This window comes from Megalobrama amblycephala, linkage group LG17 (assembly GCF_018812025.1).
Source record: "Megalobrama amblycephala isolate DHTTF-2021 linkage group LG17, ASM1881202v1, whole genome shotgun sequence".
Taxonomy (NCBI): Eukaryota; Metazoa; Chordata; class Actinopteri; order Cypriniformes; family Xenocyprididae; genus Megalobrama; species Megalobrama amblycephala.
In genome coordinates, this window is record NC_063060.1 from 27,865,865 (window position 1) to 27,891,333 (window position 25,469).

Below are 25,469 nucleotides of genomic sequence, written 5' to 3' on the forward strand. Positions count from 1 at the left end.
AAGAACAGCATTTATATAGAAATCTCTTTTAACATTGTATGTCATTTTTGTGTATCCTTGCCTCTAAGTACTAATTTCATTACAAAAAAATCTTGACCCCAAACTTTTGAACAGTTGTTAACGAATCTGCCAGTGCAGACAAAATACACGAGTATTAGAGATACATTCTTTACAGTTTAATGTCTTAACTCGAAAAGTATGAAATACTTGTTAAGAATAGTAACAATTTTATAGTTTAAATATCTTGCTAATGTATACTTTTAATTTCTTAACATTACCAAAAATCAACTTTTGACAAACTTCATCTCTCAGTGGACATCCATCAAAAGACATGTACAATAACCACCTAAATTTGCACTCAAAGCATGTACAGCGCAGTACTGAGCCAGCCATCCAGTCACCAGAGAGAAGACAACAAGGAAATTCATGTGTGCTTCGGGTGAAGTCCAGAGAGCAGGGTCCGGCTGCACCCAGACCCATCTCAGACCTCTACAGTTGGACCATGTCTCTTCAGGGAATCAGAGAGGTGGCGCTTGACCTGGAAAGGAAGAACAATACGACTGAAGCACATCTACGCTCATGCTCCTATGAAACGTTGACTGACGTGGAGAACATCCGTAAAAAGAAGCTTAGCATGCAGCAAAGTTTGCGCCAGCTTAGCACACCAACTTCTGAGAAGCACGAGAAAGTAAGGAAATCGTCAAAATTGGAGATCCACCTGGCCATTAGCATCTCCCGCTGCATCTTTTCTTCTCCTGTTCTGCTTTCTTCTTGTATTGTACTCCTGGAATCACACCCTTGTAGTTTCTTTAGGATTTCCGACTTCTCTTCCGTTTCTTGTGTTTTGCCTGAATACACAAAAATCGATGTTTGTCAGAAATCTCAAATGAGCTTAGACTAATTTGAGTCATTTAAAAAAAAAAAAAAAAAAGACAAAGACAAAGCAGGACTTTTTTTTATCATGGGCATGTGTTATTATTATTATTATTACATTGTTTTTCTCAGTACTTTTAATGTAATATATATAAATATATATTGTATTTATTTATTAATTAATTAATAATAAGTGTTTTTTTGTTTTTTTAATAATGGGTATGTTTCTATCTCACCCATAGTTGCGCGCTAGACTCTCTCTCACTTCTCCGGAGCAATTCCCCTCTGTTCCTCTCAAAGACCACTTCTTCTCCCAGAGCACACCCGTTGGACTGGACTTTTTGGGCTGGCCTAATCGTGTGTTGGTTTCAGGTAGGAATTATTGACATTTAAACCTGCTATACATTGCACCACAACCTTTTATTATGAGACAAAGTATATTGACTTCTTAAATCTTGCCTTTAAAGGGTTAGTTCACCCAAAAATGTAATATTTTTGTCATTAATTACTCGCCCTTATGTCATTCCAAACCCACAAGACCTTTGTTCGTCTTTGGAACACAAATTAAGATATTTTTGATTAAATCCGAGAGGTTTTTTTTTTAATCTCCCATAGAAAGCAATGAAATGACCACATTCAAGGTCCAGAGAAGTAGTGAAGACATCGTTAAAATAGTCAGTGCGACTACAGTGGTTCAACCTAAAAGTATTCTCGTCGCTTCATAAAATTAAGGTTGAACCACTGTAGTCAAGTTGACTATTTTACGATGTCTTCACTACTTCTCTGGACCTTGAATGTGGTAATTTCGTTGCTTTCTATGGTGGATAAAAAAAACCTCTCGGATTTCATCAAAAATATGTTAATTTGTTCTGAAGATGAATGAAGGTCTTACAGGTTAGGAACGACATGAGAGTGAGTACTTAATTAAGTCTGAAATGTCATTTTTGGCTGAACTAACCCTTTAAGTCTGAGTGTACTTTAGTGCCCTCCAGGGGGCAATGGTTTCCTTCATTCTGCAACCTTTGATAACCCTCTGTGAGTTATTTATAGTTCTGTTTGTGACAATGGGAGCCCAGAGACTCACAGATGTCTTTGATGTAAATTTATTGTCTTTCATCATCAAACATGTCCCAGCTGGATTGAGATACCTGGACATAAACCTGAGACAGTTTTTTGCACAGCTGCAGCCACAAACAAACAATACATCCATGAATTCCACCTACAACATGCAATTTCTTAAGAAGAAGCTTTATTCAGTCGTGTGTGCACGTAGCAGGAGCACAGAGGCTATCTTTGTGTGGTAATGCATGGAGTGTGGAGCTCAGAGGCCCCCAGTGCTGATCCTCTCCCTTTCTGCCAAACAATCCTGCTGATTATTTCTCACCCACTCACTGGCGTCAGGCCTTCTCTCACTCACTCTCTCTCGCTCTCTGAGCATAGAGGTAGACCTGGCATGGCTTATAACCCCCACCCTTACAGACACTCACATATGCACACTTTTAAAAGGAGACTTTGATTTAGGAAATCGAGTTGAAGTGTAGCCTTTGATTGTAAGCTACTATTAAACAGACTTTGGCTGACCTTGAGTTGGCTGTTTTGTATGCTTGCTGTTGCAAGCATTATGTTTCTATGATCAACATAAAACTCTGACTAAATTTGATCCAGTTATACATTTAAGTGTGCGTTTCTCTCTGAATCGCTGTCTGAACTGAGACTTCTTGATCTTTTTTACTCTTGTTCTGTTTTATTTATGTAAAATATTCCTCCCACTATTGATGTCTTATTGCCATGACATGCTCTGTGAGTTTTGCAAGGCCTCTGTAAATGCCTTGCCTTATGCAGTATGGATTCCTATGAGGAGAAACACACAATGACCTCATTTTGCCCCTTGCTGACATCATGCCCACTCTACGACCTTTCCGTACACTGCATGAAAAGTCAATGCAGCATTCCTATTGCGGTTATGCAAATATAGAACTTGAGTCTTAGTTTGTATTTTGAGTTCAGGAGCACTTCATGAGAGAAACTAACACCGATCCATGCTGCTCTCCACAGAATCGAATCTCAGCACACCAGCACAAGAGGCACATGGACAGGTCACTCCTCTAGGTGAGTTTACTCCTTCTGAAACACAATATGAGCCTGTAATCATTAAAGGGACATTCAAACCTGTTTGTTTGACCTGTTTGCATTTATGACTGTTAGTTTTAAAGTTTCCCTGTGGTGAAAATCAAGTTTTTGTTGTTTATATGTCTATGTGGAGTTTTAATATACTTTAATACAAACCATGTGCAAATTCAACACCATTGCACAGTATTTTCTCTTTAAATCTGCTGTGACCTAAAGACAATTTCAAAAATGTGGTTTGAAATTGCTGGTGTTTCTTATGTCACAAACTACCTTGTAACCAATCACGTCATCGTGCCTGCGGGCTTTAGCATATCATTAACTATTACCGCTCTGAAGCAGTGTCAAGAGAAGCCAGGTTATCCCGGTATATTCTTCTGTTGATATGAAAAATCGGGTAGATTTAGCAATATAGCGGGTGTATGATGTATATTTCAAGTTGTTCAAATCGTTTGTAAGGATGCTGATTTTCAGAAGGCAGCTGTCTATCTCTGAGATGGCGAATGGGAACATGTTTTGTGTAACATTAGCAACACATTATTAGCTGTTTGATAACATAGTCAAGCAAAAAGCTAATCATATTAATTACCGTTATGTGTCCGACGTTGTAAAAAGCGATACCATTGTGCAGCGTTTACCTCAGTAAGTTGACCGAGTGGATCTCTGAACTCGTGCGAGTGAGTGGAGGTGGGGCTAATTAGCATATTCATAGATCTGCATATACTAACTGAAGCTAAGGTGTGGAGTTACATTCAAGCTATTTTAAGGCATGAAGGAATTTTTTTCACAGGAAATAATATGTCATTAATAATGTCATTTTGGTGATCAAAGGTAAGTATTAGGTATTCAGTTATTGACTACAGGGGGACTCTAACATATTGTCTTGTGCATTTTTATCAGTACTAATATGACCATTTGTAGTTTGTTGGCTAATAGTCAAATTTTTAAGTTTGTGTTATGTAAACCAGGGGTTTTGATGTCAAATTTATAAGTATTATTATTATAATTATATTTTTTACACAATTTTCACGCTTTTTCATATATATATATATATATATATATATATATATATATATATATACAGTCAAACCAAAATCTATTCAGACACTTTGAACATTTCATTCATTAATACAGTTTATTCACTATAGTTTAAAAAAAAATGGTAATAAAATATGACAAGATCTCAGAGTTAAACTGTGTCAGAAAAAAATGATCATAATGTCAGATAACACTTAAGAAAAACATGGTCAGGTCGAAGTGTCAGAATAATTTTTGGTTCCATTTTTTTTTAAATCAATTTTACTGGTAGTCCACTGTATAAAGAATTTTTGAGTATATGTCAGTTTACTTTATTTTGCTATCCTCACTTACATAAATGAATCATAGTGTCCTGCACCCACTAGTAAAAAAATATCAAAAATGTCTGAATAATTTTTGGTTTGACTGTATATATAGTGTGTATATGTGTGTGTGTATATATATATATATATATATATATATATATATATGTGTATATGTATATGTGTGTGTGTGTATATATACGTGTGTATATAATATAATATAATTTAATACACACACACAATGTATGTCTCTTTCTGTATAATTTTTATTTCATATATAATATTTATTTATTTACTTTAATGCTTCTATTAGCTTTTTTTTTTTTTTTTTTTTTTTTAACACTGTTTTTCTGAACTTTTGTACTTTTCCATGGACCCCCTTGTTCCATGGACCCCTTTGTGGCCCCTTGGGTGTCCCCAGACACTAGTGTGAAAACCCCTGATCTAAACCAGTGGCAGGTCAGATCTGTCATGTACAGGAATGTGAGGAATGTTCCCCTGAGTTTTATCTTAGTTCTGCATCCAGCTCCCATGTTATGTAAAGTGTTAGCGCAGCTGCAAAGGTTCACCCATGTCAAGATTCTTAAGTTTGAGTCTGATGAGAATGGCCTCACAAACCACATTCCTTTCTATTCATAGTTTCCAGAGATTCAGAGCATTTCTGTGGAAATCATGTCTTTTTGTATCAGATCAGCGTTCTGCGCAAGCACTCTTTGTTTGTGATAAATTGCGTACATTTTTGGGCTTGTCATTAGTGTGATGTCAGCTAATTATGGGTTAAATTCTTAGAAGGTGTTTGCAACTCTCGACATCGCTAGTGCTCTCTCCAGGCGCTGTCTTTTGGTTTACTAACAGCTTGGCTTTAACAGTGGAGGAGGGGGGCTCAAGGGGGGGACTGCAGGGGAGGAGGAAGGCGGTTTGTTTCAGTGCCAAACCAGGCGTTTCGCATTGAGTCATGTGAGTCGTATGAGTCCTCCTCCCCTTAGAGGATCCCCGGTGATGCCAGCCTGTGACTGTATGCGTGTGCGCGAGAGAGAGAAGACTGATTGTGTGTCTGGGCGTCTGTGTTGAGCCGTGAGCTCTTTGAGACTGTGCATCCAAGAGTGAAAGTAAAAGAGCAGGAGAGCGAGTGAGGAATGACAGCAGAGGGCTGAAGCTACGCCGTATACTCGAGGCTCTGAGACGCGCTTTGGACCCGACACCTGCCGAAGCGACGCCACCCTTCTTCCTCTCGCTGTGCGTCCACATGCGCACCCAGCACAGTGCCGGTGAGGTGGGCGTCCCGCTGGCAGGAGGTGGCTGCAGTGGTGGCAGCTCAGAGCAGTCACCTGGCTCTGACTCAGGCTGTAGCCCCGCTCTGGGACTGGCCGGAGGGGTTAGAGCAGTGCGAGGGGTCATGTCCCATTACTGGAGTCTGGAGAGCCTTCACTCCACCAACGGTAAGACTCTCTCACCTTTGGACCTCCGATGTCATAAGTAGTGTGTGTTTTGCTGGACGTTTTGAGCTTGACGTCAGTTGACGCTCATGCAGCGGGTGACATTCTGCCTCTGTGAGGTTTTTGTGACGGCTCTTGTTCATTGTATTGCAGTCTTTCGGTCAATATAATGGCATTGTCTTAAGCCCTTGATGGGCAAAAGGAGGTAGCTGAAAGAGCCACTGTGTCTATGCAAATGTAAACACATGGCGTAGCTGCTGTTCCTGCATTTAGCGAGTCAAAGCAACAGGAGTTGCTTACTGACTAATCTGCTTGCATGCTATATGTATAGAAGAATCATGAGTTAGAAATTTGCTAGTGGCGATGTGGAAATCGAGATTAAAGATGATGCCTTACTGTTGAATGAAGATGCCACTCTCTTTTCGTCTGCATCCTGCTTAGGTTATTGCATTACTGTCACGGATGTCATCTATTGATCTATGTTCCTGCTGGCTCGTAATTGGTTAAGTGGTAATATTGTGGAAGGCTTTGTCAAGTGAGCCAATGTATATTCTAGATATAGATGGATTGCTTAAGACTGAAGTGACAGCGTTACCTGCATTCAGCAGTTGCACATATTCCCTTGCAGGATATTAATGTGCAAAATTAGCATGCTTTGAGCTTTTCCACACCTCAGTTGTGGCAGTATCATGTCACATCAGCATTCGTGTAAAAATGCTTGAATATGTAGCCTAGTATCCTAGTATAACATGAAAACGCACAGGCTGTGTTAAAAATATTTGAGGGGAAACCAACACTGCCCCTTTTGCCTCAGTGAACAGAGCTGATATATCGATTAACACAAATTCTTCAGGTTTCCTTTCTAAGAATAGAGCAACTCTCTCTTTCTGTGCTGGCATTATCTTATACTTCCGTGTGCCAGTGGCCGTATAGTAAGACGAGTGATGTGAAATGAGATGAGATGGCAGTTTGAGCAGTATTTTGGTCTCATTATGTTCTCTCAGGGTTGGCATGGTGACAGACAAGCCAATGACCGTCAGCCAAGGTAGCACCGATGTCTCAAACGGCCACCGCTACCCACGTCAGCTGCAATTTGGATGTTTTTCTCATTTTCTGCTTTGTTCTAAGAGAGATGGGATGTGACTTTTCCTGTGATGGAGGGAAATAAATGGTGCACTGTGAGCCGGGGGCAATAGCTACAGACATTTCAAACAGCGCTGTCACCTCGTCACGGTCCGCTGACCTCATTATAGCACTCATACGCTGTCCGAAGCTGATCGCAGAACAGTTGGAGGAACAAAAAAAAACTGGAGCGACACGTGAGAAATGCTCCGAACTGAAACGTTCACAAGTTTGAACATTAGAAATGGTTGATGAGAGTTTGTTTACACACAAATCCCAAGGCTTTGCATCCCTAGACACACAAAAATGGTTTGGGTTTAAGCCAGACTGGACCCACAGAACTCAAAAGTTGTAACCATCCATTCACTAAACTGAGAGACTGCCTACCCTAGTGTTGGGCATCAAGAACTGGTTTTTAGTGTAATTACTGACTGTGAGGTCTGTAGTATGTACTCTATTACCTGGAGAAAGCTACCCATTACCATTTCCATTCATCTCAATGGCACCTGCTTAGCTGTTAGTGTGACGTCCATTTCGCACTTTTAAGAGCTCTCCAAAAAATTCTACCAGTAAACGTCTACAATAATGTGAAATATTTGCAATTTAAATGCTTGTGAAAACAAATATTTCAGCAGAATTACACTTTTGAATGCCTGTCAATAGTAGGGTGACCAGATTTCTCATTGTGGAATACGGGACGGGATGGACAGGCGTGTATTTGACCATTCAGGCGCAAAGAGAAATTAATGCAGGATCGCACGCTGTCTAAAGCCGGGGACACACCTAACGATTAGCTGAAACATTCTAAGAATGAACTGAACACACATACCGATTGTTTCCTTCGACTAGAGCCGATTTATATACTCACACATGGAATTTGAACACCGACTGCAATCGCAGACTGAACGCAACTGGCTCTGACTGGACGCGTTTGAGTGCGATCAGTCATAAGTATCAATTTACATTCATAATCGACCGTTACAATCGTTAAGTGTGTGCACGGCTTAAGAGAGCGCTTCTGGTGTGTCATTCACTGTGATTCCACATTGAGTTATTTTTTGCACAGCTTACTGCACATAATAACTTGATAAACTCTTTTTGAAGATCCTTGTTAATTGTACACACATGCTTCTTTGACATCTTTGCATCTGACTTAATCTCCTCCTTGCTCTCTAATATCCCACCTTCACTAACTGCAGGTAAATTGATAACGAATTGTGTTTGGATGATAATTTTGTTCTCCAAATATATAGTATGATGAGATTGGCTACCTTTGATAGGTCATTCTCGCTTGACAGAAGACTGCTACTCGCTTTTATATGATTGCCTAGCAAAGACAATTTAGGAAAGAAGAAATATGGGACAAAAAAGGATTTTTATAATCATAATAAATCAGGACACTAAGAATAGAGCTGAAATACGGGAATGTCCCAGGAAAAAAGGGACGTCTATTCAATAGAGAATGCGACTCTTCGCTGGTGGTGCAGTTATGAAATTTACCAGCAGGGCATAACATAGCTATGTTAACCAAACTTGAGCCTTTGGTTTGTTCATATTACAATGTGTAGTTAAAAAAGGTGTTATTAAATTGTTACCAAAATTGTATTCATATTATTATTATTATTTTGTATATTTTTGTTATAATATAGTGACCTCAAAAGGTATTTAGTAATTTTTAAAAATAAATGAATGTCTATTTTCAATCAAAACTTTTGAGGGGAAAAAAAACTATGTTTGTTTGTTTAATAGTTTGTATCTAATGCAAAGACATTCATTCATTTGTAAGTTTAAAGTGTTAGTTCACCCAAAAATGAATTTTTGGCATTTATTACTTACCTTCATGCCGTTCCACACCCGTAAGACCTTCGTTAATCTTCGGAACGCAAATTAAGATATTTTAGTTGAAATCAGATGGCTCCGTGAGGCCTCCATAGGGAGCAATGACATTTCCTCTCTCAAGATCCATGAATGTACTAAAAACACATCTAAATAAGTTAATGTGAATACAGTGGTTCAATATTAATATTATAAAGCGACGAGAATATTTTTGGTGTGCCAAAAAACCCCCCAAAATAATGACTTATTTAGTGATGGCCGATTTCAAAACACTGCTTCAGGAAGTATCGGATCATAAATGAATCAGTGTATCGAATCTGCTGTTCGGAGAGCCAAAGACACGCGATCTGAATCATGATTCGATACACTGATTCATTTTTGCTCCGATGCTTCCTGAAGCAGTGTTTTGAAATCGGCCATCACTAAATAAGTCGTTATTTAGTTTTTTTTGGCACACACAAAATATTCTCGTTGCTTTATAATATTAATATTGAACCACTGTACTCACATGAACCGATTTAAATATGTTTTTATTACCTTTATGGATCTTGAGAGAGGAAGTGTCATTGCTCCCTATGGAGGCCTCACGGAGCCATCGGATTTCAACTAAAATATCTTAATTTGTGTTCCGAAGATTACCGAAGGTCTTACGGGTGTAGAACGGCATGAGGGTGAGTAATAAATGACGTCACATAATGATACACTGAGGACTGGAGAAAATATGCTGAAAATTCAGCTTTGATATCACAGTACACTGAAAAAATAGCTCTTTGGCTGAACATGATTCAATCATGGACAGTGGTTCACTGTGACTGAAACAAGTAAAACCAAATAGAATCAACCATGTACAACTAACTAGAATCAATGATGTTCATTTAACCCGAATGAATGGTTTTAGTTTAACTTAAACGGTTTTCATTTAAATTGACATTCAAATAATGCTTCCTGTTTAGTCCTGTGATTTACATAAACTAAATATAACCTTTCTTTACACATACAATGTTTGGTGTTGGCAGTCCAAAAGCGATACTGGTTTCACCCAGAACACTACCATAGTGGTGACTTTATTATTAAAGCAGTTATATTGTTGTTAGCAGGTTCTCTGCTGGTAGGAGAGTGGTAACCCCCAAAACACTAACATAACAGAAACTTTTAAATACCAACATAATAGAGCATTAAACATTAACAAGTCTCTCCATCTTGCTAAAAAATGCATAAAATAACACTTTATTTCAACATTTACTCTCCCAGTTCAGCCCCTTTGCAAAGCATGATGGGAGGTGAAAGTCCTGTTTGATTGGGTTACTTGATTGAAACATGTTATTTCAAAATGAAAACATCAAGAGTAACTGTTTGAAGTCAATTTACCATGAAGCAATCACATTTGAATCAGAAACCTGGGGCCTGTACCATGATGGTAGTTGAACAAACTCAGGGTTATAGGATTAGTTTCGAGTTGACAAAACCAAACCACTCCTATCTGGCTTTGTTGGTACCATGATGCTGATCATCAACTTTCTCTGTCAACTCAGGCTTTGATCCTGAGTTTGTGGAGCGCGTGCACATGAATCTGTGACATCAGTGCCAAACAGCCAATCACATGCCTTGCAACAGAGATAAACTGTGATTCACTTCTCGCGAGAGAGCCAGCGTGATTCAAAACTCTTTTGCTGAAAATGAAGAATTTAAACGCATTTACACTAATGGAAAATACTTGTCTGTGAAAGAGGACAAATAAAAGAAATGATCTTTCTCTATCAGTGCAAGTGAAAGTTGTGAAGTTAGTTTATATAGTTGATCATATATAGCAATAGAGACTCAAATATACAAGTTCACATGTAGTCATATTTAAAGAGTATATTTACTTATTTATATTACATAAGATCTATATATATATTAATATTCATTGAAACTAAATGCTTACTAACAACTGTTAAACTAAACTTGTGTGCATGTAATGGATTAATAAAAATATAGATAATTATACAAATCATATATAAATCATAAAATAATTCTAAGTAATTATCATTAAAACCAGACAATTTTATCATTAAATATTTGTTTTTACTATATTGTGACATTTAATTTGGAGGAAGAGAAACTGAGGGATGGACTTTATTGTGTTGGGTGTGTCAGTGTCACTTAGCTTACGTCTGATTGGTCCAATTTCAGTTTGAGATCTCTAACCTAGAACATAACCTGCCCCGGAGCAGGTTAGCCATGGAGCGTAAGTTACTATGGCGATGAACACCGCTAAAAGCCAAGTCACTTTCATGGTACCTAAAACCCAGGATTGGCACAAACTAATCTGAAACTTACCTGGCTAGCCAGCTAATCCAGCTTCATGGTACAGGCCCCTGGTACAATAGCGTTAAATCAAAATAAATAGTGGGGGTGATTGATTTTGAATTCACTTTTTTAACTTTAGTTAGTGTGTAATGTTGCTGTTTGAGCGTAAACAACATCTGCAAAGTTATGACGCACAAAGTTCAGTGCAAAGGGAGATATTTTCTTTTAAAGAATTCTCTGTTTGAGGACTACAACAAACGGCTGGTTGGGACTACAACGAGCTTCTTTCTGGTTGGTGACATCACTAACCACGCAACAAAGGAGTGAGGCCATGTTATTGCAATACATGGGTTTCATGTGACGTCACTGTATTCTATCGCCGCCATATTTGTGACCGGTCACAGCTGCGCGCCCTGTTAAAGTCTATGGTGACAGCAGCTACAACTACCAGAGGAAGGCCAACAAAACGCTCTCAGAAGGTTCACAACAAGTTTATAATATATCTTGGATATGTGGTGCTGTTAGCCGTTTCAACAGTCGTCAGAACTGATCCCAAAGTAGTTAAATCGGCAGAATTATTGGCTTCATTCAGAAGGGACCACACCACTGGCAGCCAAACAGCAATGCACAACATTAATAACTGCTGGGACTGTCATTTACATAACATTATAACGAGAACACTATTGTAATAAAATGTTGTGAATTCTCTGTGTTGTTGTTTCAGCGTGTTGTTGTGGTAAGAGCGCGTCTACTGAGTTTGATTACATTGATTACATAACTTGTTCAAACTTCACTTGTGCATTCGCGTCATTTTGTACAGATAAAACTTATTAATTTTTATTAAGTATAAATATCTGATTATTCTCATAAAGGATGTGTTTCGTTGAGGTAAATAACCCACAGAGCTGATGATCATCTATAGCTTCAGCGCGAGCGCTCAAAAAGTAAGACAAAACTTTAATATGATTGGGACTGTCTTCTTCTTATACATGATATTCTAATCGTATATACTTGTAAAATAACGTTGTGAAATATTTGGGCTTATTTGCTGTGTTTCGAAGTTTCAATGACGTTACTTCAAGTTCATCTGTGCGTGATTTTGTGCAAATACTAGTTGTAATATTTTTATTTTGTATTAATATCTGAATTATTTTATATAGGACGTGTTCCGCTGAGTTAATTAACTTTCAGTTTATGGGTTTTTTATTCTCTTCAGCTTCAGCGTGCGCAGCTCAAACAGCAATGATTAAGTCATTAAAATGTTTAACGTTACTACACAGTAATATTAAAACTTTAATATTTCTTTTAGAAAATGAATGCATTATTTTTTAATAACTAGCTCTTATATTGTTCTAGTATTATTTTCATCAACACATAGTTTGATTAATAATAAGGATCATGAACAATAACAGATTTTTTTTCTCAAATCATCTCATTTTGATAACAGTATTATTTGAGCTGCACGCGCTGAATGAACACCCGTAAACTGAAGCGCTTTGCTAGAAGGTTAATTAACTCAACGGGACACATCCTATATATGGTAATTCATATATATTTATACAAGATATACATAAAATTACAACTTATATTTGCACAAAATCATGCACGCATGTACTTGAACTAAGTAATGTAGTCAGCTGGTATCGTGAATTTGTTCATCCTGTAACAACACGCCGAAACACAGCAACTAGAATTCACAATATTTTCAAATAAATCAAATAAATTTGTAGTTCTGACGACTGTTGAAACGGCTAACAGCACAACATATCCCAGATATATTGTAAACTTGTTGTGAACCTTCTGAGAGCGTTTTGTTGGCCTTCCTTTGGTAGTTGTAGCTGCGGTGCACCATGGACTTAAACAGGGCGCGCAGCTGTGTGACTGGTCCCAAATATGGCGGCGGGCATAGCGGAAGTGACGTCTTTGAAACCCATGTATACAGTCCGTAACACAAATTCTCCGGCTCTGTAGGATCTTACAACAGTTCCAACAAGAGCGATTTATAGATTATCATGACAGAATATGCTAATCAATTACTTTAAGATATTCCACATCAGCTACATAAATTAAGCAACTAACCATTCAGAAGTGTCCTGTTGCATTCTACATGTTGTCAGTTCTTCTTGAGTCTCTCCACCATTGTCTGACTTCAGTTTGAACATAAAAGGCTGAACAGTTTCTGACATTTTCAGTCTTCGTGAGGTAATCGGCGCTGCTAACACTATGTGCTAACACTATGTGCTAACACGAGCTTTTGAAACCCCGCCCTCTGCGGGGTAGCAGCTCATTTGCATTTAAAGGGACACACACAAAAATTGAGCGTTTTTGCTCATCCTTAAAGAGTGGGGTATTTTGAGCTAAAACTTAACATATTTTACATCTTGTAAAAATGGCATTATATCACCCCTTTAAATAAAGTGAACACCATCAAAAAACAATATTTTTTTTGTGTGTGTATTTTTGATCAACTAAACATAGCCTCGTGGTGAGCATGAGAGACTTCTTATACTGACCCCAAACCTTTGAACGGAAGTGTCTGTACCATAAATGACCATATGTGTCACAGCTTTCTTATTTCCCTTCTGTAATGTCAATGCATGCACCCTGACACCTTTTCATCCATCTTCTTGTGTTTATATGTGTAAAGGACGCCTGATAGTGCAGATGTGGTATATAGAAAAGGCAGAAGACAGTGGAAACAGTCTCACAGGATGTGTCACCACCGCCACCCATCAACTAGCATGCTTCTGCAAAGCCTCGTCTCTTCTGCTTTCATTTGTGCGAAATGCACTACCACTTCTCACTTGTCTCGGAGACATAAATAGAAAGTCTCAGTTCTTCTCAAAAACACTTTCATTAAAGTCTTGAGTTTCCATGCTGGAAGAGGAGCAGATGTGTGTCCGTATTTTCCCTGGGGGGTATTTTGTCTCGATTGCGGAGTCTTGTGACCGCCCAGTGTGAGTCGGGTCAAGTGATAGAGAACGAGTTTGAAGTTTCTAAATGAACACTCGTTGCTTAATCTTCATAAATGATTATTCCTCAACAAGAAATGCCATTTAATGGTTAATTCAGCCAAATGAATTACACTAAGCTACGCCTTTGCTTTTCATAATCCAACAATTGCTCTGCTAATCCGGTTAACATGTAGACGGAACGGGGGGTTTGCAGCCCCTCAGGCATTATCACAACTGACAGCAATAAAACAGATGGTGTTTCATTCACACCTTTTTACATTAACCACAACTGTACAGCCCTGCTTTCCCCATGTACCTCAGTGTCTTATTCTGGTTTCTGCTATGCAGAAAAGATGTGAAGAAACAGACTGTGTTTGACAAGACCTGTTGTGAGTGTTAAGTCTCTAAATAGATATTCAAATGAGAACCATGTCTCTACAAGTTTTTACCATTTACATTTACTTAAAATTTAAGGTTCTTTGATGGTTCTTTGCAGCATTTCAGGTTCAGTATCGAAAAAAAAAAACCCATCTATAATCATTTTACAGTTCTTCAGTTGGCTGTATGGTTTTTCATTGTTTTTTTTATGGATGACTTTAATGGTTTTCTAAAAACCAAAATGGAAAACCATATTTTTGGGGATCTTTGTGGAATATAAAAGAGTTTTTCTATGGCATCAGGCTGTACCTGCTACATATCAGCTTTGTGTCATCACTGTTACTATATACAGTGTTTGTTTGCAGTATCCACTGTGACTGAGTTGCTGCTCTGTTTGAGGTATTTTGCTCGGTCTGTGGGTGAAATGGCACTGCAGTGTAATCGTACATCCACAGCAACAATAAACTGAGGTCCACACGGCCCCAGTGCACTGCAGCACCGACCAGAGGAATTCCCACCATTGTGTGAACGCCTCAGCTTGCTTCTCAAACAGATCACACTTTGTTGAACCTGACAGCTCAAATGCAACTTTTTATGCCTATATTCTATATTATTATAATGATATCGATTCTGAAAACTGTAGCTGTTTTGGAGCAGCAGATTCACCCTCAATTTCAGTGCGGTCAGGATGTCATGTTCCCACCCTAATTCCATCCTTCATAGCCACTGCATAGAGGGAGACATTATCACTGCTGTGAAATCATTGTGGCATTTTTCCATTTTCTGAGTTCATGGAGAGATTGCAAACACTCCTCCCTCTGTTTGGGTCATTTAATAAACTTTGATCCTGTTTTCAGGGTTAGTAATAATCTGCAGTCTATACAGATTACTGTTCCAGACTTGTGTGGCATTAACATCAGTCTGCCAGCAATCACACAGAGTCAAAAGAGGGCTAGTGTTTTGCAAAAGGGCAAGAACAAGAATGAAGCCTTGACATTGTGAAGGCCCTACGGTTCCACTGAATATATGGTTTCATGAAGGACGAGTTTAAAAGTTTGCATATTATGTTGGCTAATTTGATAATAGTTTTAGTAACCAATAAAGTTTAACAGTCAATATGTGGTCATCTATGTGCTTGTGTAAACATTGACAAAGTTTGCTTTTTGACAAATTTGGTTAAATTGATATTTCCTGTTACCAATAAAATTTTATCTAAACCAATCTTACATATTTAATTAAATCTTGCTTATTGCATATGTAGCCATATATAAACCATGTTCTTACTTTTTAACATTATGAAAAGCACAATATGTAAGATTTTTGGATTAAAATATCCAATAACCACTAGAACAATGTTATATATTTTGTTGACTTGTTTACTTACATTATCCCAGATATTTCCAAGAATGTTTAAATCCAGAGAAATAAGCAATTTTAACCAGGACATGTTCATTCAATGTCTATCAATGACATCATACCTGCGTTACCCTCGATTTCCGGTTTTACTTCGTAGAAACACCAAAGACGCTTTAATATATTACATGTTTTATCAGACAAGGGAACAACTGTTTAGTTACATTTATAGACAGAAAACTAATTATTGTTATATAGCTCTTATTGTTTGAATCTCGTTTTCTTGATTTTCCACGACTGCATGTTTTTACCATGCCTCAGAGAAAAACACTATTTTGTCAAGTGGCTAACATAGCATAATCAGATGCAGAATCAGATTTATTTTTAGTAACAGTAAAACAGCATTTTCTCCATCATACAATATGTTTTAATTTTAATTGCATGCCATTTATCAACACAAGCCATTCAGCATTTATTAATATGAGATTCTAATATTGATCTAGCTTACTGCAGTGTGCAACAAGTGTCTCAAAGCAGCCGCCGAGTGAACTCTCAGAGTAACGTTATAACATAATTTTCAACGCACTTAAATGTATCTAATATGATAAACAGCGCTGCTTTACCCCACATACGCTTGACTGGAAGAAGCGGAAGCGGTGACCATGGCATAATAAAACTTCCACTGCTCTAGAGGCGTGTGTCGCTCTTGTCTCTCATTAACAATCGCTCCAGCGGCCTCGTTCAGCTCCAACATCATTCGGCCCCTCTCTGCTTCATACTACGGTAACGTTAATAATCTCATCCACGAACATGATTTCTGCCCGAGTCCCATCCCGATTCTTTTCCACCGGCCGTGAGGTGAAGAATACAACTCCCAAGATTCCGCGTTTAATCTCGGCATCATCACGCTATGACTTTGTTTTGAATAGGTGACCTCTAGTGGCAAAAATTTACATAGTGTGCCTTTAAATTTAATTGTTTTCACAATTAACACTTTAGTTACTTTAGTTGACATATTTTCTGTTGAAGAAAGGATTTAAATTGAACACATTGCAGATTTCCCCTCATAATAAGGGCACAGAATAGTAGAGAATATCATACAAATTAGCAGTTAATCAATTAGCCAGCCTTGAACTTGTTTCTTTGTATACTAAACAGTGAGGAGAAGAAGGAAACCAGATGAAGGCTTTTTGCCCTCCATGTTCACCTCAGCCCTCTGTTTACTGCCTGAGCAACACTTTACCCAGAATTCCTTAACCGTCGTCACTCTGCCTGGAGTCCATCATCTGTCCTGGCAGCTTAAGTGGACGTCAGTAATCTTGCCACAGACTTTTTCAGCTTAAAGTGAGGAATATCATGCAGCTTTAATTTGTCAGGAAACGACGTGCGCCTGTTTGTAGTGAGTACAGTTTATCAGTTCTTCAAGTCTGCTCTCAGACAGGCACCAGCGGGACCGCCCGGCTGAGCTGTGCAAGGCACAGGCCGCTCCTTTCTATAGCATGGGACCTGACAGCGGCTTCCTCTCAGGAAATTTGTTCTAAGCTGCTCCGAGCTTAATTTCTAGCTACCTCGTACTGTTTTTTATTTTATACAAACCAAATTAAGTGTAAGCATGTGTATTGTGTCTGATGCAGGATAAGAGAAACATTCATTGGAACATTGTTTACACTGTTTTACACACAATACACTAAAACGGTTGGGGTTGGTAAGATTTTCTAATGTCACTTTTGATCAATTTAATGTTCCTTACAAAATCTTTACCTAAATCCTTACTAAAATCTAACTTTTGAACTGTAGTGTATATAACATGTAATTTCATATGTAATTCAAGTGATGTGTGCTCACAGGTGTGTATGTATATAAACCATTTTATATATGGCTTCATAAGTGCCTCGTCCAATTAGTTATATTTCCAAAATCAACTAATAAGATAAACTAAACAGTGATGGTACCAGGCTCTTATTTTGAATGTCAGGTCCACTGCAGACACATATTCGTCTGAAGACTTCAGTGTAGAGTGAATGTAATTCTCTTTGACTGGACGTTACGTGGAGATTCCTCACAGGGCCGGCTGTCTCTTCTCTGATACACAGGGAATGTCAGACTCTACTGGGCTAAATGTTTCCCAGTGAGGATCTTATCTGTGACTCACACGCTATCTTTCTTTAAGTCAGAAACTCTTAGCACATCTCTTCATTATGAGTGCTTATCTATAGCTAGCTGATTAGCTACCTTTATTTTTTTTCCCATTTATATATAGCCTTTTAGTACAAACATAAGTTTAAGCTGTTCTTTCTTTCATTCATTCATTCATTTATCATCATAACCCATCATTACCATAATGTTCACCCAAAAATGAAAATTCTGTCATTAATTACTCACCCTCATGTCGTTCCACACCTGTAAGACCTTCGTTCATCTTTGGAACATAAATTAAGATATGCTGAACCACTGTAGTCACATGAACTGTTTTAAATATGTCTTTAGTAGCTTTCTGGGCATTGAAAGCAGGTCAAAGGGCATTGAAATTTTCTTGCTGGCAATGCAGGACTCACTGAGCCAACGGATTTTATGAAAAATATCTTAATTTGTGTTCTGAAGATGAATGAAGGTCTTACAGGTGTGGAATGACATGAGGGTGATTAATTAATGACAGAATTTTCACTTTTGGGTGAACTAAATCTTTAAGAAATATTTCTTATCATCAATGTTGAAAACAGTTGTGCTGCTTAATATTTTTGTGGAAACTATGATACATTTTTTTTTTTTTTAGGATTCTTTGTTGAATAGAAAGTTCAAAAGGACAGCATTTATTTGAAACAGAAAATCTTTTCTTTTCATTTTCTTCAGAAAATGTCTTTACTGTCACTTTTGATGAATTTTGATAATGCATTCTTGCTGAATAAATGTATTAAATTTTATATTTGAAATCACCAATGAAATTTGACAACAACTGTCTCATAAATTTTGTTTCTAAACCCTCGAATCATGACAAAAAAACAGTATTTTTTCAGGCTGGATCAAGCTAATGCGCATGTGCAGTCCTAAGTGTGTGTCTCGTGTCTCATTTCGGAGGCACTTGTCTGACTGTTTCTATAGGAACCTATATTTCAATGGCGGGAATTATTCCTCCATATTGCGCATTGCACTTTCTCCCATTCAAAACAATATGAGTGACGCGTCTTGTGTTATTCTATAGTCTTTGAAGGAACTGCATAAAATCATAAGACCGATCAGGAGATTATAATAAGTTGTTCTAATCTATTATATTTTCTATTTTATAGATTTAACGATAAAAAATAAAAATATTTGCACCTGCTGAAGTATAGCTGGAAATCAATGAGTATCCAAATTCATATACCATGATATTTACACGTTTTGTATGTGATGAATGCAGGTTTGTTGACGTTTTATCTCTCCACTGAGATGCAGATCTGGCTCTGGTCTCACAGCACATCTGCTAATGCTTGTCTCATATTGTGTTATGTGCAAATATCAGCAAATATGTTTGAAAATTAGGCATATTCAGTGCTTGCTTAGCTACTTTTTTTTTCATCCTTGTTGGTGCAGCTGACCTGTGTTTTATTTTGATTTAAGGATTATCCATGAGCCGCTAGTGTTCAGAGAAACGCTCATTAAAGCCATCTCATGAAAGTAGGCTACATGTGCTAATGGACTCTATGATTTGCCTCAGGTCCTGCAGCTCTGATTCCAACAATATGTGGGTAGTAAGATCAGTGGTTTGTGAGTATTTCTCATTGTAATGCAGTGGTAATGTGTTCGGTTTACTTAAACACAGCATCATTACTCCAGGCAGGCTTTGACAGCTCTGGGACGTTTTGCTGCTCAGAGCTCTGATCTGAATTTGAATCAGACACATGTTGCTGTTATACAGGTGGAGCTTTGTGCATCACACATTTGTTTCACCTACGCGTATGGTTTATCAAAGCTGATGTACCTTAACAGTTGTTTTAAATATTCTGCTGTCATAAAACCTGCTGATTTACTTTTCAATGGTTAAAAAACAAAGACAATTTGTAATGACAAGGAAATAGAGCACTTATCTTATTGATTTTATGTTGTCTGTTGTTCAAAGTAAATGTAGGACACTGTTGGAGTGTTAAAACAGAGTCAGTCATGTGAACATGAGCTGATGAGTTTTTTCTGGAAGGGCCCTTTGGGCTTATATCTGCATTGATCCCTGTGCCACTCAAAGCCAGCTTCTAAACCATCTCTTTAAAGTATATTACACTCAGTTCACCTGCTTTGTGAACTTTGTTGCACTCGCATGAAAAAAAAAAAAAAAGACATGGTGGTGCATTGATAGATCTCTTTTAGGAAGAGTGTGCGATGAATACGGACTAAAATATATTGGGCCTGTGTTAATGGTCAAGGTTTGCAGGGCCTATACGGTTCCAAACCTGTATGACTTTCTCACAAAAGCTGATATTTTGTTGATAAAAATGTCTTGTTTTATTTCATTTTAATTTTAGTGCTTTTAATACTTAAACATTTTATTATATTTTATTTTATTTCAGTTACTTGCCATGGCAACATTTCTTATGTTTTTCATCTAATGCTTATATTTTATTTAATTTCAGCTTTATTTAATTTAATGAAATATGAGTCATACAGGTTTGGGACGACATGAGCGTGAGTAAAAGATGACAGAATTATATATTTTGGGTGAAATTTAAAATCACTTTAGGTACATTATACATTGGCCCTGTGCCAAATCATACAGTCAGCCCTTCGTTGTCCTCCTCTGAATAAACATTTTGATGATGTAATGCCACATAAACTGTCCGTTGTGAAGTCCCGATGTGGACTTCGCACCCTGGCCACAAAGGGGGCACTCCTGAGCATCCATTTAACCCATAAAATCATTAATGGGACACCCTGCGGTATTGTTGGAATTCACGAATGGGCACAAGCGAAGGCCATGAGACCACAACTCCACATCTACTGCTTTTAAGCCTTGTTCAGACTTTCAGTCCAGATCCGGATTTGATTTAGCAAGTGTGAACAGCAAACAATCTCATGAAATGAGATTTTTACAAATCAGTTTCAAGCTGCATTCATATGTGGTTTGAAATCCTGTTCAAATGGCATTTATTGAAATCCATTTCAGTTTGACCAATTTGATCGGATTTTGCATGGTTTATGACTTTCTCATGCCATGTAAAACATCAGATGTTGGTTTAGGGAAACATGCTGATAATCGCTGCAGAAACAAGGTTGTGTTGTTGCAAAGTGCTGGACAAGCAGAAAACGACAAGCATGGAATAAATCCATGCATTCCAGCCTCCTACGTTTCAGCCGCTGCCTCATTGATACATTGTCATGTTGTAAATAAGACAAAATCTGTATTGCATTGCAAACCCCTCCATGTTGCGGTTGTTGTTGCTGTTGTTTTTTGGCATATATCTTACCAACGCAGTGTCATTGCCATAGAAACAAATGCAAATATTCCAGAAAACAAAAGAGCAGCATGGAACAAACAAATCTGATCTGAACAGCTGTGATACACAATGTGGACAGTCAATAATTTTAGATCAGATTCCAATTGGATTCACAAATAATCGGATTTGGACTCACAGTGTGAACGTAGCATTATCATAAGAGCAAAACCCCAGTTACAGATAGAAAAACTTGAATGATCCCTCACTTGTCTGCTTATATTGTATAATTAATAAACTTTTATAAAAGTATGTGTGACTGAAGGAAATACGATAATTTAAAAAAAAAAAATGAAAGTTTAGGGTTGGTAAGTATTGGTTTTATGTTTTTGAAGAAGTCTCTTATGCTAGCCAAGGCTGCATTTATTTGATAGATAAATATATATACAGTACAGTCCAAAAGTTTGGAACCACTAAGATTTTTAATGTTTTTAAAAGAAGTTTCGTCTGCTCACCAAGGCTACATTTATTTAATTAAAAATACAGTAAAAAACAGTAATATTGTGAAATATTATTACAATTTAAAATAACTGTTTTCTATTTGAATATATTTCACAAAGTAATTTATTCCTGTGATGGCAAAGCTGAATTTTCAGCATCATTACTCCAGTCTTCAGTGTCACATGATCCTTCAGAAATCATTCTAATATGATGATCTGCTGCTCAAGAAACATTTAATGTGTACAATTGTACAAAATATTTGTGTACAATATTTTTTTTTCAGGATTATTTGATGAATAGAAAGTTCAAAAGAACAGTGTTTATCTGAAATCTAATCTTTTGTAACATTATACATGTCTTTACTGCCACTTTTGATTGATTTAATGCATCCTTGCTGAATAAAAGTATTCATTTCTTTAATTTCTTTTCAAAAAAATAAAAATAAAAATTCTTACTGACCCCAAACTTTTGAACGGTAGTGTATAATGCTACAGAAGCTTTGTATTTCAGATAAATGCTGTTCTTTTGAACTTTCTATTCATCAAGGAATCCTGAAAAAAAAAGTACACAACTGTTTTCAACATTGAAAATAATCATAAATGTTTACTGAGCAGCAAATCAGCACATTAGAATGATTTCTGAAGGATCATGTGACACTGAAGACTGGAGTAACGATGCTGAAAATTCAGCTTTGCATCACAGGAATAAATTACTTTGTCAAATATATTTAAATAGTACACAGTTATTTTAAATTGTAATAATATTTCACAATATTACTGTTTTTTACTGTATTTTTAATTAAATAAATGTAGCCTTGGTGAGCAGACGAAACTTCTTTTAAAAACATTAAAAATCTTAGTGGTTCCAAACTTTTGGACTGTATATATATATATATATATATATGGTTATTTGAAATATTAGTAAATAGTAAAATATTATGAAATATTACAATTTAACTGTTAACTGTTTTTATTATATTTTAAAGTGTAATTTAATACTGTGATTACAAAGCTGAATTTTCAGCAGCCTTCAGTGTCACATGATCCTTCAGAAATCATTATAATATTTCAGGATTCTATGATGAATAGAACAGCATTTTCAAATAGAAATCGTATCAAATAGGGAGCACACTGGGGGACCAAACCTGAAACTACCCGAAGGAGGTGGACTGAGTTTGGTTGCACTGTGGCTCAATTCGTGTGAATGTGAAAGCAACTCAAACTCGGGTCCAACTTATTCAGGAAGTTAAATAACATGCGTATGCACATAAACTTGCTCCCTTTCAAAATTTGACTGAAAGGAAAGCCAGGGAAGAATGAAATTGTTAATTAAAATTCCATTTTATAAAATGATGACGTGACCTCTTTCTAAGGTGAAGGAACTATGTTTTTATCTTCTTTCAGTCATTTGTCTTTGTTCTTCAATGTTCTGTGCTTACTAATGTACTTTGTAGTTTTTGATGAGTGTTATAATGGAAGTTAGTGTCATTTTAGAACTAGGTCTTAATCTTTAAAGTGCACGTGGATTAGGCTGAATGGAAGACTTCGCCTGCATGGCTCAGAGGTGAATTTGTGCGGTCGGGTGACTTTATCTGAGGATGTGGACTTATAAGGAAGCAGGTCAATGCGCATTCACAGTCCTGCCTGTTTGATCAACTCCCTAAATTACCCTCAGCAGATCATGAATAATATATAAATAAGTGAATATATATATATATACAGTATATCAGGGCCATAACCACCAGACATTGAGGGGGACAAGTCCACCCAATAATTAGAAATAGCCAAACTGTCCACCCCAATATGTGCTATTCTTGATGCTGCTCTGCTGCACTTTATTACACACCGCTCTGTTTCTCATTAGTATGACAAAAAGTAAAAGTTACATTTTTAGGCTGCTCTGCCTCAGCGGTCTAATCGAATCGATTAGAGCAGGGGTTCCCAAACACATTCCTGGAGCCTCAACCAACACTGCACATTTTGTATGTCTCTTTTGTCTGACGCACCTACTCGACTAATGAGCTGATGATCTGAATCAAGTGTGTTTGATTTATTAGACATGAAAAACATGCAGTGTTGGAGAGGCTCCAGGAATGTGTTTGGGAACCCCTGGATTAGAGAGAGAAAATATCAGGTCTTTGATTGGACGAACATTTTATGGTCCTACGCCTTCCACAGATCATATTAATAGTTAAAGGGATAGTTCACCCAAAAATGAAAATTCTGTCGTCAATTACTAACCCTGAAGTTGAAGAATGTTTGTAACCAAGCAGATCTCACTCCCATTGACTACCAAGGGGGTCTGCTTGGTTACAAACATTCTTCCAAATATCTTCCTTTGTGTACATCAGAACAAAGAAATTTATACAGGTTTGGAACAACTTGAGGGTTAGTAATTGATGACAAAATTTTCATTTTTGGGTGAACTATCCTTTTAAATTAGTGATTGCTCTCGGGATGTGAAGAGACCACCATAACAAAAAATGATTTTGAAGCAAATCACCTACCCTGCCTTTAATGCAGTACATCAGACTCAGTCTGAGTCTCCTTACTGATTCTCCACCCAATACCTCATTCAGATCTGTGCCACAAAAAAGCTCAAAAACAAACCCCAAACCCTGTCCTCCTTTAAATCAGGCAACATTACAAAGAAGACAGCCCAGCTGCACGTGAACTCAGTTACGGGGGCTGTCCTAGACAGGATTGTTTGGGTTACCCCACTGTGACTGTCTGACTCTAGGCTCTGAGTGAACTATATTTGATATCATCAGCCCATGTGGCCCTGCAAATGCTGAACTCTGCTGACATGTGCTGTCTCGTATGCTTTGAGCCACACTTAACGGACGATAAACAAATCAGGACGATTTCATTCTTTTGTCCGTCTCCCTAATCAATCCACTGACTCAACAATTAACCTACATAGAAGAGCATGACAGGATTACCAGGTGAATTTTCACACGTACAGCTTTTCTTGTAAATGACAACACATCTTCTGTGTTTTAGGGCCATTTTCCTCCAAGGATCCATTTCAGCAGTTGAATTGAAGGCACTCTCGCCAGAGTTTCAATGCAGATTACATTCTCAATTACGTCTTAACGATTTAAAACAGCATTCTCATTTACCTCAATTTCACGGACAGTCCCCCCATGCATCGCCAGAACAATGGATCTTTCAGAAGGTGTAAATTTAAGTCTAACTCCATTCTCTCCCATCCATTCATTATGAATGAGACAGGAAGAGAGATTCTTGTAGTAGCCAGGTCTGCTCTTCCTCACTGGTTTACTGCACACTAATAAATAATAGCAGTCCTGTCTTTGGAGAAGCCAGCCAGCTCTGGCAGCAGAGTGTTTCCAGTGCTTTAAAAACACCAAATGCATGAAAGGGCACATTAATGCACCATTGTGGATTCAATAAACATCTCAACAGTTTCACTGGAGCATTTTGGTCAGACTGTTGGCTCAAAAGTGAAAGTTAGCTGCAAGCTTGTTGTTATGGTTCCCTTAAGTGTCAGCTAACAATCTTAAAACTATTGATTTGTTAAGAAAGCTTTGTTTTGATGCTACATGTTTTCAGTTATAATGACAAGTGCTTTGGTCATTTTCTAAAGCGATTTTTAGCATTAAAACACTGTAAGTGAATCAGCAGCTGCAACAAAACAGTTCTTTTTTTATTATTAATGAGTTACATCATGCATGAGACTTTTCTGTTGCTCTTCATTATTGTTTTTCTTTTGACATTGATTGAACAGCATGTTTTTGAATGTACTGTGATTGGGATGGTACAGGTTTAGCTTAAAGCTATGGTATGCTATAAAAGAAACACAAATCTAGCTTGACCATAAAGCATTTAAAAAGGGACAAAT

General features: G+C 37.4%; 1 protein-coding gene and 1 long non-coding RNA gene across 8 annotated transcripts in view; one reads left to right on the forward strand and one right to left on the reverse strand.

The window, feature by feature from the left end:
- Positions 1 to 25,469, forward strand: part of arhgef4 (Rho guanine nucleotide exchange factor (GEF) 4) — a 97,405-nt gene that overhangs the window by 52,380 nt on the left and 19,556 nt on the right. For 4 of the 7 annotated variants that reach the window (XM_048163043.1, XM_048163044.1, XM_048163046.1 and 1 more), the window contains 3 exons: positions 365 to 688; positions 1,116 to 1,245; positions 2,929 to 2,982. In XM_048163043.1, coding sequence (XP_048019000.1) covers positions 365 to 688; positions 1,116 to 1,245; positions 2,929 to 2,982 — 508 coding nt within the window. Of the gene's footprint in view, positions 1 to 364; positions 689 to 1,115; positions 1,246 to 2,928; positions 2,983 to 5,266; positions 5,780 to 25,469 lie in introns of those variants that run through there. The other 3 variants (XM_048163047.1, XM_048163048.1, XM_048163049.1) reach the window with 3 other exon arrangements.
- LOC125250464 lies at positions 400 to 15,223 on the reverse strand. The gene is made up of 4 exons (XR_007180803.1): positions 13,103 to 15,223; positions 1,110 to 1,224; positions 719 to 848; positions 400 to 538 (listed from the first exon to the last, which is right to left on the reverse strand). It is a non-coding gene; the product is annotated as an uncharacterized LOC125250464 (long non-coding RNA).